Source organism: Synchiropus splendidus, chromosome 11 (genome assembly GCF_027744825.2).
Source record: "Synchiropus splendidus isolate RoL2022-P1 chromosome 11, RoL_Sspl_1.0, whole genome shotgun sequence".
NCBI classification, from domain to species: Eukaryota; Metazoa; Chordata; class Actinopteri; order Syngnathiformes; family Callionymidae; genus Synchiropus; species Synchiropus splendidus.
In genome coordinates this window covers 16,544,887-16,561,146 of record NC_071344.1, presented here as the reverse complement: position 1 = coordinate 16,561,146, position 16,260 = coordinate 16,544,887, and the positions used below count along the sequence as shown (strand labels likewise).

Sequence of the window (16,260 nt, the reverse complement as noted above, 5' to 3'; positions counted from 1 at the left end):
ACAACTCTTCAAACTTCAGCTATGAGGTTGTTTGGATTCTAGATGGTTTCTTTTTAGTCTTGTTTGGTTAAATCACTTTCAACTTTGACATGAATGGTTCCTCAGAATCTCCTACAATATTCCTCCTCTGCACTTGACCTACTTCCAGATGATCAAATAAAAGTTGTCTCGGCCAAAATGTGCTGTGCCAAGACCGACCAATCAGGTGGCAGATAGATTCTCTAGCGCCCGCCCCTCTTGCTTCCCTACAAAAGCATGAGATTGAGAGTCTTTACCTCAAACTGTGGACTAGTGGAGACGATGCTGTTCATCTTCTGGGTTGCTCCTCTTTTCCTGTCTGGGCGTAAGTTTCAACACAACTTTGACTTTGAGCTTATTCAGATTTATGACCAGGTGATTGACTTTTAGCAGCAAAATAGTTTGATCACCTTCACTTGTCTTGGAAGAAACAAGTTAAACTTTGACATGAAACCTTCCTCAGATGTTGTTTTCCTATGGATTCACTTTTACATAATTTATCATAGTAATGTGTCTCTGTCTAGACGTTTCATCTGGAGTTATTTTGGGTTGCGATTCTTTTGTTAAAGTTTCTATTTGAAACTCTTGAATTTTGAACTTTCATCATAACTTTAAGAGATTTTACAAACATTTATAAAATGAAACATTTAATGTAGAGATTCCGGTCAAAAGAAAGTAACTAAAAATATTTTTGTTTCATTTTTAACACTTAAATTTCAATATTTGTTTCAGTCTTTTCAGTTATTTTTGCTTCTTCCTCATGTCTTATGTTTGTGACATGAATTATGAACTTTCTTTGACATCAAAGGGAAATTTTAAAATAATTTGAGTGAAAAACTCTCTCTGAATTCATGTTGCAGGGTGTGAGACTGACCTCCAAGTCCTGACCATGAAAGTTCAGGTTGGACAAGATGTGAACCTGAGCTGTCACCGTCAGGATTCTAAGCCATGGGCAGGACAGTTATATTGGATTCGCCATTCTGCTGCTGGTGTCCCAGAAATGTTACTATCCATCTATCAGTTTGATTCAACTGTTCAGCAGAAGAATCATCGCTTCACAGTGACACAACGAAGCTCTTCAGAGTTTGTTCTGCAGCTCCACAGAGCAGAGCTGACCGACACTGGTTTTTACTTCTGCTTAAAAACACAGTATTCAGATTTGATGTATTATAATGCAACAGTTTTGCTCATAACAGGTATCTTTTATTTCTTGTGAAACAAATTTGTTTCATCGTAATTTTATTAACAGTTTTCATCTCCTTGACAGAAACAGAACCTCACACTTCTGTGGTTCAAACATCTCCACTCGAACACTCTATGGAGCTTCAGTGTTCAGTTCTCTCTGATACAAAGAAGAGCTCATGTTCAGAGGAGGACAGAGTGTTTTGGTTCAAATCCGGAGACGATGAATCAACTCCAGATCTGCTCATCGCACATGAAAACAGAGGAGATGAATGTGAGCAGGACTCTCCACACACCTGTGTCTATCACCTCCCCATCAGCTCCTCTGACACCGGGACTTACTACTGCGCTGTGGTCTCATGTGGACGCGTTCTGTTTGGGAATGGAACCAAACTCCAAGGTAGATCATAAATCACTCTCTTAGCTGATAGTTAATTTAATGATTCGAATCATCTGATTCAGCAGCTCATGTGAGAGATTCTCTGTTGACATCTGTGTTGGCTGCTGCTGTGAGTTTGGGACTTTGCTTCTTTGGAGCTCTGCTGCTTCTCATCATCAAACAAGCAGCTGCTGATCCTGACTGTAAGAAACCATCACGTCTTCCTCAACACTTGGTCGTCCATGACTCAATAATAGTGACGGCAGTATAATGCTACCACTTTGTTTTTCATTCATCCAGTCACAGAGCTGCATCTGTCACCTCAGTTTTAGTTGTATTTTGTCTTTAGTTTTCAGTGGGTTCATTGTTTTGAAGCATTTTATTGAATTCTTATTTTGTCGACAAGCTTCAAAAGCACATAGATAAAGTTGTGTTTCAGTCATTTTGTTGACCCCCTGAAGTGAATACATCAGTGTCTGGGCCAATATTATTCATTGTTTTCTGATCTTTCCAAACAGTGTCCACTGGAAACCAACACATCTGGAAGGTAGATGTTTAAATATTGAACCTCTACAGTCGTGAAAGGACTTGATCAAGCTTTGTTCCTGCAGATTAACAGAGAGTCGTCGGTGTACACTGTGGTGTGTTACACGCAGAGCAAAGCAGGAGGGAGCGGACAGCAGGCGGACGAGAGGCGGAGACACGACCTTCACTGATCACTGCTGCCTCAGTCGGGTCACCAGGAAGTGGTTGTGGTCAGAACATCTGTGTGAGGAACACAACAGAGCTATTTTGATGACTGGAGGATTCTGAGCTGTTGTTTTACTGTCCTGCTTGTAATAAAGATTCTTACTTTCTCCATTTTTCACTGAAGTTCCACAGTCTTCTTGCTACATGTTTCCATGCCAGGCAGTGGAGTCAAACCCATTTAGGCTGATGTACACTTCATTTTCATCATTTCTCTGGATGAGGTCGACAGAAGAGGACAACTCTTCATCGGTCACACTGTCAGCTGTGACGTGACAGAGGAGCCACTGCTCCAAGGAAACACAAGTCAACACAACTCTGATTCTCTTAAAGAAGCAATACACATTTTTACATTCAGTGGTTTCCATGCTGCTCGACTTTTCGTGTCTTCCTCTGCTGCTTCTCATCATCAAACAAGCAGCTGCTGATCCTGACTGTAAGAAACCATCACGTCTTCCTCAACACTTGGTCGTCCATGACTCAATAATAGTGACGGCAGTATAATGCTACCACTTTGTTTTTCATTCATCCAGTCACAGAGCTGCATCTATCACTTCAGTTTTAGTTGTATTTTGTCTTTAGTTTTCAGTGGGTTAATTGTTTTGAAGCATTTTATTAATACTTTTCTTGCATTTAAATTTTTTTTTGTCTAGAAGCATCAAAAACACATAGATAAAGTTGTGTTTCGGTCATTTTGTTGTCCCCCTGAAGCAGCATCGAGTGAATACCTCAAAGTCTGGGTGAATATCAAACCTTATTCTCTCATCTTTCCAAACAGTGTCCACTGGAAGCCAATACTTCCGGAAGGTAGATGTTTAGATATTAAATCTCTACAGTCGTGAAAGGACTTCATCCTGTTTTGTTCCCGCAGGTTACTAGAGAGTTGTCCGTGTACACCGTGGTCTATTACACACAGAGCAAAGCAGGAGGGAGCGGACACCAGGCGGACCTTGACTGATCGCTACTGCCTCAGTCGGGTCACCAGGAAGTGGCATGATCAGAGTGTGAGCTAGTTTTTGTCGTCACGCAAGGAATTTCCTGAGCCATTCTAAGGATAATAATACTCTGAGCTGTTGTTTGCCTAATGTTCTGCTCTGCCGAATTTCTCAATTTTTTGTATTATTTTTCATCGTTTTTTCTCATAAGTTCCACAGTTTTATTCTCTGTTTCCTTTAGAGTCAAATAAAACTCACAGGAGCAACACAACAGGGCAAATGTACAACTATTGTTTTGAACCTTCAATATAGATGATTCTGTTTTGTTTCTCTGTGTTTAATTCTCTGTTCTCCTTTTTTTTTTTTTCATAAAAAATCTACAGTTTTCTTCTTCTGAAATAAATGTGAAAAAAGAAAATAAAAAAAAATGTTATTATTAATTATTTGACTCCCGACTACCATCAATTAAAGACATTGTTAGCTGCAATCTGGAAGAAGAGGCGCAAGGGTTTTTTTTTTTTTTTTTTTTTTTTTTTTTTAATGCAAGCTCTCCTTCTTCTAAAGAAGTGTATTTTCACGGTTCAGCTATGACATGTTTCCGTGCTGTTCCACTATACGCTTGCACCACTTGAGCTGCTGCAGACTTCCTGTTTTCGACCGCAGTGAGGTTTGTTTTCAACGATCACCGATGTTGGTCGGTCAAACGCCCACAAGCTTCGGCTGCTGTTGCTGCTGTTGTGGTTAGGTGTTTGACAGAAGCGCACGGATACCGAAACTCTTATGCTGTGCGGAGGAAGTCACTTTTTCCCCTCCCTTCTACTCTGCTCTGAGAGGTATAAACATTTCTAACATCCAGATGGTCCTGCCAAACGCTGCTTCAGTCTCTTGCCAGGTGTGACGCGTGAGCTCCAGCAGGTGGTTGCACACTCATCCCAGGGTCGAAGCTGTTGCTGTGGCGCGCCTGGTCCAGGCGCAATGGGAGCTGTCCGCGGTGCTGAAGTCCGCTCCACCCGCAGGACCGCCATCATCCGCGTGTATAAACGTGAATCGTGTCTGTCGGTGTGTCTGTGTGGGTGTGTGCGTGTGAGAGAGAGTGAGAGAGAAAGTGAGAGAGGGAGAGAGAGAAAGACAACGAGTGCCTCTGTAGCGGTTGAGGTTTAGTGATGAAAGTAAAACGAGGATCTTGTTTCAAGTCAAGTCAAAACACGCTCAGTTGAAGTTTCTCAACTGCTGCCATCTTTCGGACATTCAGTCAACATTTTTTTTTTTTTTTTTAACTCAGCAGCTGAATAACGAATGCAAAAGACAAATTCTAAATTAAAGCAAATACGAACAAACTTAAAAATAATAATAATAATAAATTTTCCCTCTCAAATAGTCCTTTTTTCTTTTTTTTTTTTTTTTTTTCTGCTCCAAAGGGCCAAAGTTCATATATTTGCAAATATTTTCCGCTTTTTTTTTTTTTGACCTTTTAATTTATTATATTTTTTTGATTCCTTCATTCCTTTCATTCATGTTTATTGCTCATATATGATTATGAAAAAATAAATAAATTATCGGGTCAGGGCTTCGGTACATTTGGGTCAAAGGTTAACCCTGAGTCATGCTCAGCTTCTGTAAGATTTCAGCATTTGTTTCAGCCTGTTGGTGGCAGCAAATGATCGGGTGTGACCTCTGTGTGTGCAGCGACCACAGACCAAACGCTCAACATCATGTTGCATCACAAGATGTTTCTGCCGCACTACATGAGTCAGGAGTATGGACTGACTTCCACACCGGCTCTTCCAGGTTGTTTCATGTTTTCACTTTGACTCATGGTTTTACATGAAAAACAGGCGCAGCCACGCGTCATGTGTTTGTGTAAACAGTTTTGCCTCTGGGTGGTCGTGATCATGAAATACATCCTCACGTACTGCAAACTCCCACCTTTACTCAGCATTTGTCGGATGAAGTTGGAAGGGTTATAAATGCCTTGTTTAAAATCGTGAAATCATGAAAGGACCTCATGAGCTTCAGAATATTACAAATGAGGCGTGTGAAAATCACCATTTGACTCAATGGTGAACCGCTGCTCAAGTATCTCAGGGCTTTTCATAACCACAGGTGGAACTTCTCACAGCTCATTTTCTCAGTAACCTCGCTTCTCCCGACCACATTCAGGAAACAGTGACCCCTTCTCACAGCACTGACACTTTTATTATGATTATTATTATTTTAACTGAACTGAATGTCAACCCTGTCGAGGTCTGCTATCTTTGCAGTCTGCTGCATCCAGATCCAGAGGGGAAGACCTGCTAGCCTTCATCCACCAAGGCAGCTCTTTCACATGGAAGCATTTTAAAATCATGTCAAATCATCCAGCTACACCACATGTTTACCTCCCTCTGAAGAACTCTCAAGACGTGGCTGCTGACCTAGCATGTCTTGATGGTGTCCCCAAGTGGATGGCTCAAAGTTTCCTTCAGCTGAAACAGTCAAAAACAGAAACATTAGTCTTCCCCTCACTAAACACAGCTAGCTTCCCTCATAGTAGCTTTGGTCCCTTATCCAAATATATAACTATAGCCTGAAATCCCAGCGTCCTATTTGACCTTCACATAAAAAAACAATCCACTCTTGTCAGTCGAACTCATGCTCTCACGTGTTCATGTTCTCCCACCTGGACGACCATAACTCTCTCCTCACTGCTGCTGGTTCAGAACTTCAGGGTTCTGCATTGCACTGGTTCCTGTTCCACTTTAGAATCGAGGCCCCCGACTACATTGTAGAACTGCTGATCCCCTGCAAGCCAGCCAGGACCCTAAGATCCTCTGGTGGCTCTCTGCTTGTTGTCAGGGCTGGAACAGACTGCCAGAGGAGATCGCAAACACAACATGTACCTCCACCACTAAAACTCACTTTTATATGTTCTAAAAACGGTTGTTTCTATTTATTTATTTATTTATTTATTATTGCACAGTTCAGTACAGCTGTTTTTCCTTTATTTGATGAAACAAAAAATCTCATCATCATATTTATTTCAATATTAATATAACACAATATCAATGTTTACAATAGAATAAAAATATTTTCATGTTTCAATCATTCACAGTCAACTTAATTATTTTAATGTTGTGTTGATGATGTTTTTCTTTCATTTTTCTTTGAATTCATAAATATATAGTTATTTTACTTATAGTTATATATATAGTTATTATACTTTAAGCTTGGAGCTTGGAGTAACTTCAAAAGTCACTTTAAGGTCCAAGCTTTTGGGTGAACTTCTGAAGCCAGTCAAGGGAAACGAAACACTCCCTGTGTAAACTTGTTTAAATTGACTTGTTTCTCTAGTCTTTTATTTTTGCTACACAGATATGAGACCCACAGTATATTTCCACTCAATCACTTTTTTTTCCTCATGAAAAAGAAGCAGCAGAAGAGCAACACGCATCAAGCGCCTCGGAGCGGCGCCACAGTAACCACACGGAACAAACCACACCCTGAATTAAGTGGGGCGAGAGTCTCTTCAGCGCGGTGGTTTCCTCTGCTCTCATCTGCAGACGCTGCTGTGGGTTTGATGCTTTCAGACGCAGCTTCCTGAGAACAAGACGTGCTGTGTGAGACATTTGCCACTCGCAAATGATCAACCTCCGGCACTGTTTCTACTGTTTGGCAAAGCGTTGGGCATGAATGGGTATTTTCCTTCAGTCTCAGTTGTCGACAGAAAAGGAGCAGTGTTACATCATTGTTGAGGTCATGTGATCGCTTTACAGACCCAAACTTATCCTTCAGTTATTTGTCTCTGGTCATGACATGCCTCAGGTGACAGAGTGAATGAAGTCAAAGACTTCAGTCTTGGCAAAATCCTTCTTTTTAGTTCTGTAAAACAGAAATGATTCAATATGATTAAATTCAATATTCTCCTCAAGCTCATATTCACTATGATGCATCAGCCTGAGCTGTCATTTGGTACAAGTTCACATGCATCCCAGTGCAGCCTTCTCCGCTCCAGCCAGCGCTCTTGTACTTGTTTTTGGTGCCACCACTGTCTAAAGCAGTGGTTCTCAAATAGCGGGGCTGGCCACCCTACAGGGGGTGCGGTGCGATCCTGCGGGGGCGCATGTGATCTTGGGGAACACACTTTTTTACTAGAATAACGTGTAATTGCACATTGTTGTTGTAAGTTGATCTATATTACTTTTTTTTCTTTTCTTTAATGTTTACATTGGACACAATGTTACACAGAGGTGTGCTTATAATAGTTTTATAGATAAATGATACTATTTATAAAGGCGGCGGAGAGTAAGGGGGCCACGAAACAATGCTTCTTGTGTCCTACTGTCCACATGTGCATCTCTTCATGAGGTAGATTGAAGGACACCTATGGTCATAAGCTGTGGGTCATAACCACAAATGAGTTTTCTCCGACCGGTGGCAGGCGTCCCCCATAGAGGTAGGGTGAAAAGTTCTGTCACTCGGGAGAGACTCGGAGCCGCTGCTTCTCCACATTGAGGTGGTTCGGGCCTCTCATGAGGACGCCCCCTAAATGCCTCCCTTTGGAGGTGTTTCAGGCGCGGCCAGCTGGGAGGAGGCAGAGGGGTCGACGCAGAATCCGGTGGAGGGATTAGATCTCTTCACTGGCCTGGGAGCAGCTCGGGAGAGAGGGAGAAGTGCGCTTGGGGAGGCCTTTTGAAGCTGCTGCCCCCACGACCTGGCAACAGACAGGTAGATGAGAATGGATGGATGGCGTTTCCTTCAGCTCTGATGCACTACTTTTAAAAAAAGGGTTAACCATTTAAGCGGCAGATGGTGAAATGGTGACGTGAAAAATGAATGATTCATTTAAAGCTCTCTGGCGTCTGAGGGGTTCAGTAAGAGTAAAGAAATGTCTGAGCCACAGCTACATGAAGGATGACATGGGAGACGCTTGCTTTTCTGAATGCTCTTTATTGAAGGACGATCATCTGTGTTTCAAACAGGAGGGCAAAGGTCTCCATCCTTGCTCGCATAGTGCACAGGGAGGCCGTTTTTGCAGATAACTCTGATTTTCTGCTTTCGTACCTTCCCTGCGGTGTATTTACACGGTTCCTTCTTTTCGCCTTGAAGGCAGCAGACAACAACAGAGAACTTCCTCTTGCTCGTAGTGGGTCCCTTCTGTCTGTCACAGATTTTCTTCATGTCCTTCATCGTGGCTCGAATGAACGATTGGGTTTCCCTGCAAGTTTTTTTAACACAATCTTTAAAAATGTGTCTTTGCTGGATCACGTCGGTGCACTGCTCAGGCCTCATGCGCGGGTTGATGTGCTTGTCCTCAAAACTCAAAGATGGGCCTGGTCTGATCGGTTTGTCCTTGAAAATCTCTTGCCGACCTGCACAGAGGATCGGCAGCAGGAGGAGGGCAAAGAAGATCTTCATGCTCATCTGAAGGAAAGAAACAAGCGTTTAAACAGCTTTTTGGAAATAATGTCCATTAAATCTGTTACTTGTTTTACACATGCAGAGATGTTGGCAGTCTACATGAATGCAGGTGTGGATGATGTAGTGAGTTCAGGTGAGTAAAGAAGAAGAGATAAAGATTGGAGTAGGAAGAGTGAAGATGAGGAGGCAGTTGAGGTAATTTGGAACTAGTGAAGAGAGATTGAGGGAGGTGAAGAGGCAGCCTGAGTGGAAGGTGTGGAGACGGCTGTGAGGGGTGATCTGGAAGCTTCAGAGGAAATGGTTTTGATACTCAGGAGTCAGAGAAGAGTCGGAAATGGAGATATTGAGGTTGTTGAGAGAATGAACAAGATCAGAAATGGGTCAACCAGCTGGACATGAGGAGCAGCAGTGAGAGGTGCTTGGAAAGAGAGAGAGACAGTGTTGGACCCTGAACCATGGATACAAAGAGCAGGACGTGAGCATTCACGGGCGACAGATATGGTCAGGCCCAGGCAGGTTCGGGTGGAGGACAAGCTCAGAGAAATTGCAGAAGAAGTTCAGTTTTTGCTTTGAAGGCAAATTTGATTTGTAGCTCTCTGATTGAGTCCCATAAAATAGGTTTTACAATCTACAAGAGAAGTTGAGAGTCAAACCTTTTCAGAGTGAGTTGTCAGCAGGTGGTGGAATGTTGGAACAGAAGAGGAGTCAAGTGAGTCAAGTGGAGCTGCCGCTTCTGTAGAAACAAGTGTCGTGAAGTTACCTGAAGTCTGATGAGCTGCAGGCAAAGCTTCAGATGTGTGAGTTTCCCGTCTCTTTCACCTTCATTTAACCAGTCAGACGTGACCACAACCCACCTCTGTCTAACATCCGTCCCTCAGACTCGAGCGAAAACAATTTGATGCTGAGATATGTGACCTGGTAGTCTCTTTTGCACTTTTCCAGCAAGTGGGTATAGAGGGAAAATGATTCCTGTTTTAAAATTATAATGCATATGATTCTGTTTATTTATTGACCTGTTAGTTTAGCTATTAGTCCATGTGGTTTTTGTAAAATCATTTCATACTCTTCGCTGCAGATGTACGTGACTTCAGTTTGTGTCGTGGTTTCACGGCTGATGTGTTTCCTGTGTGAAAACGTGCACAGAGAGTTGAGATAGTTTTAAAAAAATGAAGTCCATCATTGTATTTTACGTGCAGGAGAATGGTCCTGTCATTTTTCTACCTTTGTCTGTTATTATTTTAGTCATGTTGCAAAGCAAAAACACGACGACCTCTTACAACTTATCAGAATTATAACTTAGTGAAGTAGATGTGGCCTTGATAACAGCTGATTCTGTTTCATGTTTGACGCCAAAAAAGCGATTTCTAATTTTATTCAGATCGTTCCAAGGCTGCAGACGTTACAAAACCAGCGCTGCTGAATGCTGACATCTCGTGGCTAGACATAAGAAGACACCGTGTTTCTTCTCACCTCCCTGCTGATGGTTAACCACACATTCCAGTTCAGAGAGCAAGTCTCAGATTCACTCTCGGTGCGCGCCTGCTCAGTGTGGGAGCTGTCCGTGGTGCTGCAGACTTTCTCTCTCTCTCTCTCTCTCTCTCTCTCTCTCTCTATCTATCTATCTATCTATCTATATATATATATATATATATATATATATATATATATATATATAGTTTTTTTTTTGTTTTTTTTTTTTTGCTACGTAATTCCATATATCCTGCTTCACATGTTGTCAGTCTGTAATGCAGAAAGTAGTAAAAATAAAGAAAAAAACTAACTACGAAGAAGAGCTTCATGGTCGTCTGATGGGGAGAGACATTCAAACACAATTGACTTTTAATGCAGCAGCAGGAATACTGTATTTACTGTGTTACTAAGTTTTACATGTGCAGTGATGTTGCCTCTGATCCAGTCTCCATGAACATTGATGTGTGTTGACAGCCAGTTCAGGTGAGGAGAAAAGAACAGGAAGAGATGAAGAACAAAGGACTAAAAGTCTGACTTCACACAGGATATTATTGCAGAAAAGGTAACAAACCTCATGACTGTTCACTCTAACTATCATACAAAAAGTAGCTCTGATTGAGTCCCATGAAGAATGAGTTTTACCTTCCACAAGAAAAGCTGAGAGTCAAACATTTTCAGAGCCTCAGCAGCTGCTGCAACAGAAGAGGGGTCAGTGAGTCAAGTGGAGGTGCCACATATGAAACAAGTGCTGTGAAGTTACTTTAGGTCTGATGTGCTGCAGGCGAAGTTTCAATGGAATGTGAGTTTCCTCTCTTGTTCAGCTTCATTTCACCAGTCGGGGCGACCACAAGCCACCTATGTCTGACATCCGCCTTTCAGACTCAGATGTGAGCGGGTGTTTGTGTGTTTAGAGCGAAAACAATTCCTGTGACTAAATAAATGCGTGAATGCTTCTACCCATTCACTGACTTGTTGCTTGGCCATTAGCTCGGGTCTTTCCTGTTAAATCCTGGCTGCAGATGCACGTGACCTGATTTTCTCTTGTGGTTCCACATGGTTTCCTGTGTGTGTATGTGAGACAGACAGAGTCTGTATGTGTGTTCGGATGTTTTATACCATATGGTTATTTTAATATTGTTTTTCTATCGTTGTATTTTATGCGCAGGACCATCCACCTTTTATTGTTTGCTACTTTTGTCAATAAATACAGTATATTCTTAGTGTTGCAGTGTAAAAACATGCAGTTCATGAAGACATTGCTGGATCTTCTATCTATCTGGATCTATACATCTATACATCTGGATTAAAACTGAATGTGTCTTAATTGCAGCTGTTTATTATTATAATACTGTTTTATTTTTGTCGCCTCAAAAGTGATTTCTAATTTTATTCAGATCGTTCCAAAGCTTCGGACGCTGATAAAGTAGCGCCGCAGAATGCTGACATCTGGTGGTCAGAAGTGAGAAGAAACCGTGTTTCTTCTCACTTCTGACCACCAGCGGTGAGAAGAAACACGTGATCTTCAGCAGTGAAGATCAGAAGTGAGAAGAAACCGTGTTTCTTCTCACTTCTTACTTATCTAGTAATATTAACTATTAATATAATAATATCAGGATTAATAAGTATTATGCCAGAACTGAAATGTTTCTGTACAAATCAAAGTTATTCTGAGCAACTCAAACCTGGTTTGCTGTTGAGTTTCTCAGTCCTCGAGTCAAAGCGTGTCACTCAGATGTGTGACAACTGCCACTTTTGTGGTCAGTATTGGACGCAAAGCTCCACTTTCCCAACATCAGTTATATCACACCATGATAGTGAGGATGTGTTGACCAGTGTTGGGACTAAAGCGTTGTTCAGTAACGCGTTATATCTTTTGTAATAACAAGTTCCTTCGGCAAAATTACCAACGCATTTATCATTACTGTGATTTAAAGATGCATGTTACTTGTGACTTCACATTCACAACTCTTTAAAAAGTTTAAAAAGCAGTGTCCATAATACGAATGAAAAGCCTTCGTGGTGGACGTGAAGCCCGCACTAGTCACGTGACGCAGCGGCAGACATGTGAAAAAAAAAAAAAAAAAAATGGCTGCAATCGATGGCGGTCCAGGTGTGGGATTCTTATAGTGGATATATTCTCAGGATGTTTCCTTTTTAGCTGTAAAAGACCAGAGGAATATTGCAGTAGTGTGTGTGTAGTAGTGTGCAAGCTATGTGGAGGATCGACAACACAACGCAGTCTAAAACGAGCAATTCCGATCTGGCGTAACATCCTCAGAAAGTGCACGCGTCGATCGACCAAAGTCGTGGGTAAAGAGCTTGAAGCAGACGCTGCCAAGGTTTGCTGGTCTGAAGCCACAGTAGAGAAGCCACTGCAGCCAAATGGCAGTAGCTTGACTTGGGAGCGCCTGTTGCACAGCCTTGAAGCAGTTGAACACACTAGTAGCAGCGAGGGGTGTTGTGGAAGACATGCTGCCTATCGCTGCTGTGGAGTTGTCACTGCAGTTCATGTTTCCACTTGGTATAGATGAGATGATCATCAGCATCGGTTTGGCACTAGTGTTTGTTCCTGCTAGTGTTCTGTACAAAGATTTTTTGCACTGCTTGGGTCTTATAGATGGATAGATGGCCTTTATTACTTGACTATCTAGTTTAGCAGGCCACACTAATAACAGTAATGGGTCCGACTCTGTCCCAACATCGCTGGTTCCCGACCCAGCCTGATGATCGTGACTGTTCTAAGATGATTATGTTTGAGCTCCACTATAATATACAGTTTTAAAAAAGTTACTTCGAAAGTAATGAGTAACTTGAAGTAACAAAGTTCCTTTTGAAGGAGGTAACTGGAGTAACTGTAACTAAGTTACTAATTTAAAGTCACTTGCCCAACACTGGTGTTGACAAAGATGAATATTCGGAGCCTGAACTTGAAATAGTTTTCTCCCGACAACAATCCCGAGACAGTAGTATTTCTGAGTGCTCTTTATTCAAAGATTCATAGATCAGTCATCAAATTCATCAGGGCACTGATCCACGTCATCGTAGTGGAGGGGGTTGCCGTTTTTACATTCCACCTTGATACGGTGCTTGGTTTCATACCCGCCGTAGCTGCAGGGAGGGGTGGACTTTTTACCTTTCCGGCAACAGACAAGGACGTTAAACACCCTGTCGCTCTCCACCACGCCGTTGCCTTGCTGACAGATGGTCTTCACTTTGTCAATCTCGGCCAGGATGAAGGTGTTTATCTCCCTGCAGTTGTTCTTGTTGTTGATCAGCCTCCCCGCGATCACATCGGTGCACTGGTCAGCTTTCATGGCCGGATTGATGTGTTTCTTGGTGAATTTTGCGATGCTCTTCTTGCCCCCGTCCACGCTGAGGAGCGGCAGCAGGAGCAGGACGAAGACGATCTTCGCTGTCATCTGATGAAGAGAAAACAAGACTTCAACGTCTTTCTCAAGTCAGTTTTACCCAGCTAGAATATTCATCATTTCATGAGAAAACATGACACGATGTAAGCATTTAAATGAAAAATAAATAAATTGATTGAAACGTTCTGGGTTTATGTTTGTGCTGTATTTATGGATTTTGCTTCGTCCACGCATGGAATTTTAAAATATAGTGAAGCATAAACTGGCGAGGTATTCACTGTACTGTTTTTATGTATTGAAATATTGCAAGTCAAAAGTAAACTTCAAGTATCCTGCCGAAGTTGGGCAAAGGTTATTTTTAGCAAGGGAGAATGAGAGCCAGATAGGACGGTCCGACATGAAGAGTAATCCAAAAAGAAAAGTAGTAGCAACACGGAAAGAAGCAAGTTAAAAAGCGATAGTTATGAGAGAGTGAACATGGTTGGAAGTTCAGTAGCACAAAGAAAAGTCCTTTACACTCAAGCTAGTTCTGCATTTAAAGGTCTCTGGCTTTTTCAGACTCAGTGAAGTTACATTAATGGACACTGGAGTTGCCGTCAAACGAGAACAAGGCGAGTCAAACCTTTTCCAAATGAGTCCCGAGGATGTTTCTCTGAGAAGGAAAAAAATAAAGAGTTTAGTTCAGACTGAAACGTTTGGAGAGACGTTGAGACTGACCTAAATCAGAGGCGCAGGAGGACGGACAGATGCTGAGATGGATGTGAGCGCTTCTCCGTCATCTGGTCGTATTTAACTGATCCAGAACCACAAGGAAAGATTGCATCATCCGTTATCAGGCTCACACACATGACTGCGGCCTTGGGAAACATCCCTGCTCCGACGTTATGAAACAGCACCTCAGTTCTCTCTTTCGCGGTTCATATGCTTCTGTCAGGATCATGATCATATTCCAACATCCTTCTATCCTCACGCACGTGGTATAATATGTTGACCTTGGAAAGTGGACTTTTGCCTCTGATCCTGACACAGACGGACAGACAAACCATGGCCATCGAAAACCCAGCCTCTTTGGTGGAGGTCATTCTGCGTCTGTTTCTTCACTGAGGCTGAAGTTGGACTCCTCCAACAGAGGAGCAGAAACCATCATGGTTCAGAAGCTTAGCTTTCTATCACTTAACTGACAGGTTCACAAAGAAACAACCTTTTTAACATAAAGTTGTCGTCTCAGAACTGTTGGGTTCTAGATGTTCTGTGGTCACCGGTGCTGGACCTTCATCTTCATACACATTGAGATCAGGTGGAGGAAGCCATGTTCATCTTGACATTAAGAGTTGTCACATGATTTTGGTCTGTTTAAGTGCAGTAGATTTTGATTGACAGCTCTGTATCTTCAGCCCATCTGCCACTTCAGGTCCATATTTGGTTGGATCTTCTGCAGCTTTCTGTTGTTCAGTACAGAAGCTATTTCACATTCAGTGTGACAATGCAACGGCAACATGACAAAACCAGCCTGTGACCATGCAGAAACTGGTTCCTTTTTCTTCTGACATTAGATCTGTATCTGCGAGAAACCACAGCGAGGGCGAAGTGCAGATGCACGGTGACCTCGACCTGTCCTGTAGGTGATAGTCGGGTCACGGTTCTCTGCCCGAAAAGATGCAAATTGCAAAATACACTGAAACACAAACTATCTTCAGTTTTCCTCATCATTTCCTTCCATCCATCCTCACCTCCTTTCCTCCTCTTGTGTCTTCAGGCTCCTCTTCACTTTCAGCAGCTTGTGTTCTTGCTGTCTGACTCTCTTCACTTCTCTGTTTATCGTCTGTCTTTGCCCTTCCTGTCCTGTCACTCATCCCCGTCTCCTGGTTTCTCTCTCACTTCACCTCTCTATGAAGCGAAACCCAAAAGTGAAACCCACAAAACACAACAGCGGCACTTAACACGGCAATATAGGTGGCAAATGAACCCAAAACCAATCTGATCTGTTGGATTGAATAGAAAAGCCAGAAAAAACACTCTACCGCTCTCACTTTCAAGGAAGACGTCAGGGAGTAACAGGGTTTTAAAATTGTCTTTATTGACCAATGTTTCTCCTTCTATCAGGTCCACAGTACGGTTGGGTTGGAAAGTGCACAGGTGCACCACCTTCACATTTCAGTGTGATACGCTTGGTTTCATACGTTCCAGTGTAGTTACATGGTGGTTTCGTTTGCATCCGATCTGTCAGTCAACAATCGAGGATCTGGAACGGACGGTCGCTCTTGTAGTTTTTTCTTTCGTTGCCACATATGGCCTGAACATCTGCGATGTTTGCCAGAATGAATGTGTTTCTTTGCTTGCAACTCCCCCGGTCATAGATGGATCTGGAGTAAATTAAATGATCGCACACTTTGTTGGGTTCCTGAAGATCGTGACGACTGTCCACATCTTGAAAAATGTGCTTGTTTTCAAACGACCCCAAACTTTGAGCCCTGAGACAGAGAGCGGAGGAGAGGAGCAGCATCAGGGCGACGACCAACTGGAGCCTCATGTTCATCTGAGGAGAGGAAAACATGGATGATCCTCAGTACATTCAACATCCTCCCATATTCTGGTACTGTTGCAGTACTTTTTAGGATCTTGGTCTTGACTTGGTGGACTCTGGATTTCAATTCAAGACTGGTTGAGACCGACAGAGAAAATGTATCTGGGGTGTCAATCTGATCCACGACAGGGAAAAAGTGTGTTTGGGTGCTTGGTTCACCACTGTGTGCCTGCACCCACT

At 42.5% G+C, this 16,260-nt stretch overlaps 2 protein-coding genes across 2 annotated transcripts; both read right to left on the bottom strand.

Annotated features, from left to right (window-relative positions):
* Positions 1-8,190: 8,190 nt before the first annotated feature.
* On the bottom strand, positions 8,191-9,452 carry LOC128767610 (ribonuclease-like). Its single transcript, XM_053879748.1, has 2 exons — positions 9,419-9,452; positions 8,191-8,661 (listed from the first exon to the last, which is right to left on the bottom strand). Exon 2 carries the CDS (start codon positions 8,659-8,661, stop codon positions 8,212-8,214), a length of 450 nt encoding a protein of 149 aa, XP_053735723.1. The 5' UTR covers positions 9,419-9,452; the 3' UTR covers positions 8,191-8,211.
* Positions 9,453-13,104: 3,652 nt separating this feature from the next.
* On the bottom strand, positions 13,105-15,293 carry LOC128767528 (ribonuclease-like). Its single transcript, XM_053879633.1, has 4 exons — positions 15,227-15,293; positions 14,214-14,289; positions 14,119-14,148; positions 13,105-13,547 (listed from the first exon to the last, which is right to left on the bottom strand). The coding sequence occupies exon 4, from the start codon at positions 13,545-13,547 to the stop codon at positions 13,131-13,133; it is 417 nt and encodes a 138-aa protein (XP_053735608.1). The 5' UTR covers positions 14,119-14,148; positions 14,214-14,289; positions 15,227-15,293; the 3' UTR covers positions 13,105-13,130.
* Positions 15,294-16,260: the final 967 nt, after the last annotated feature.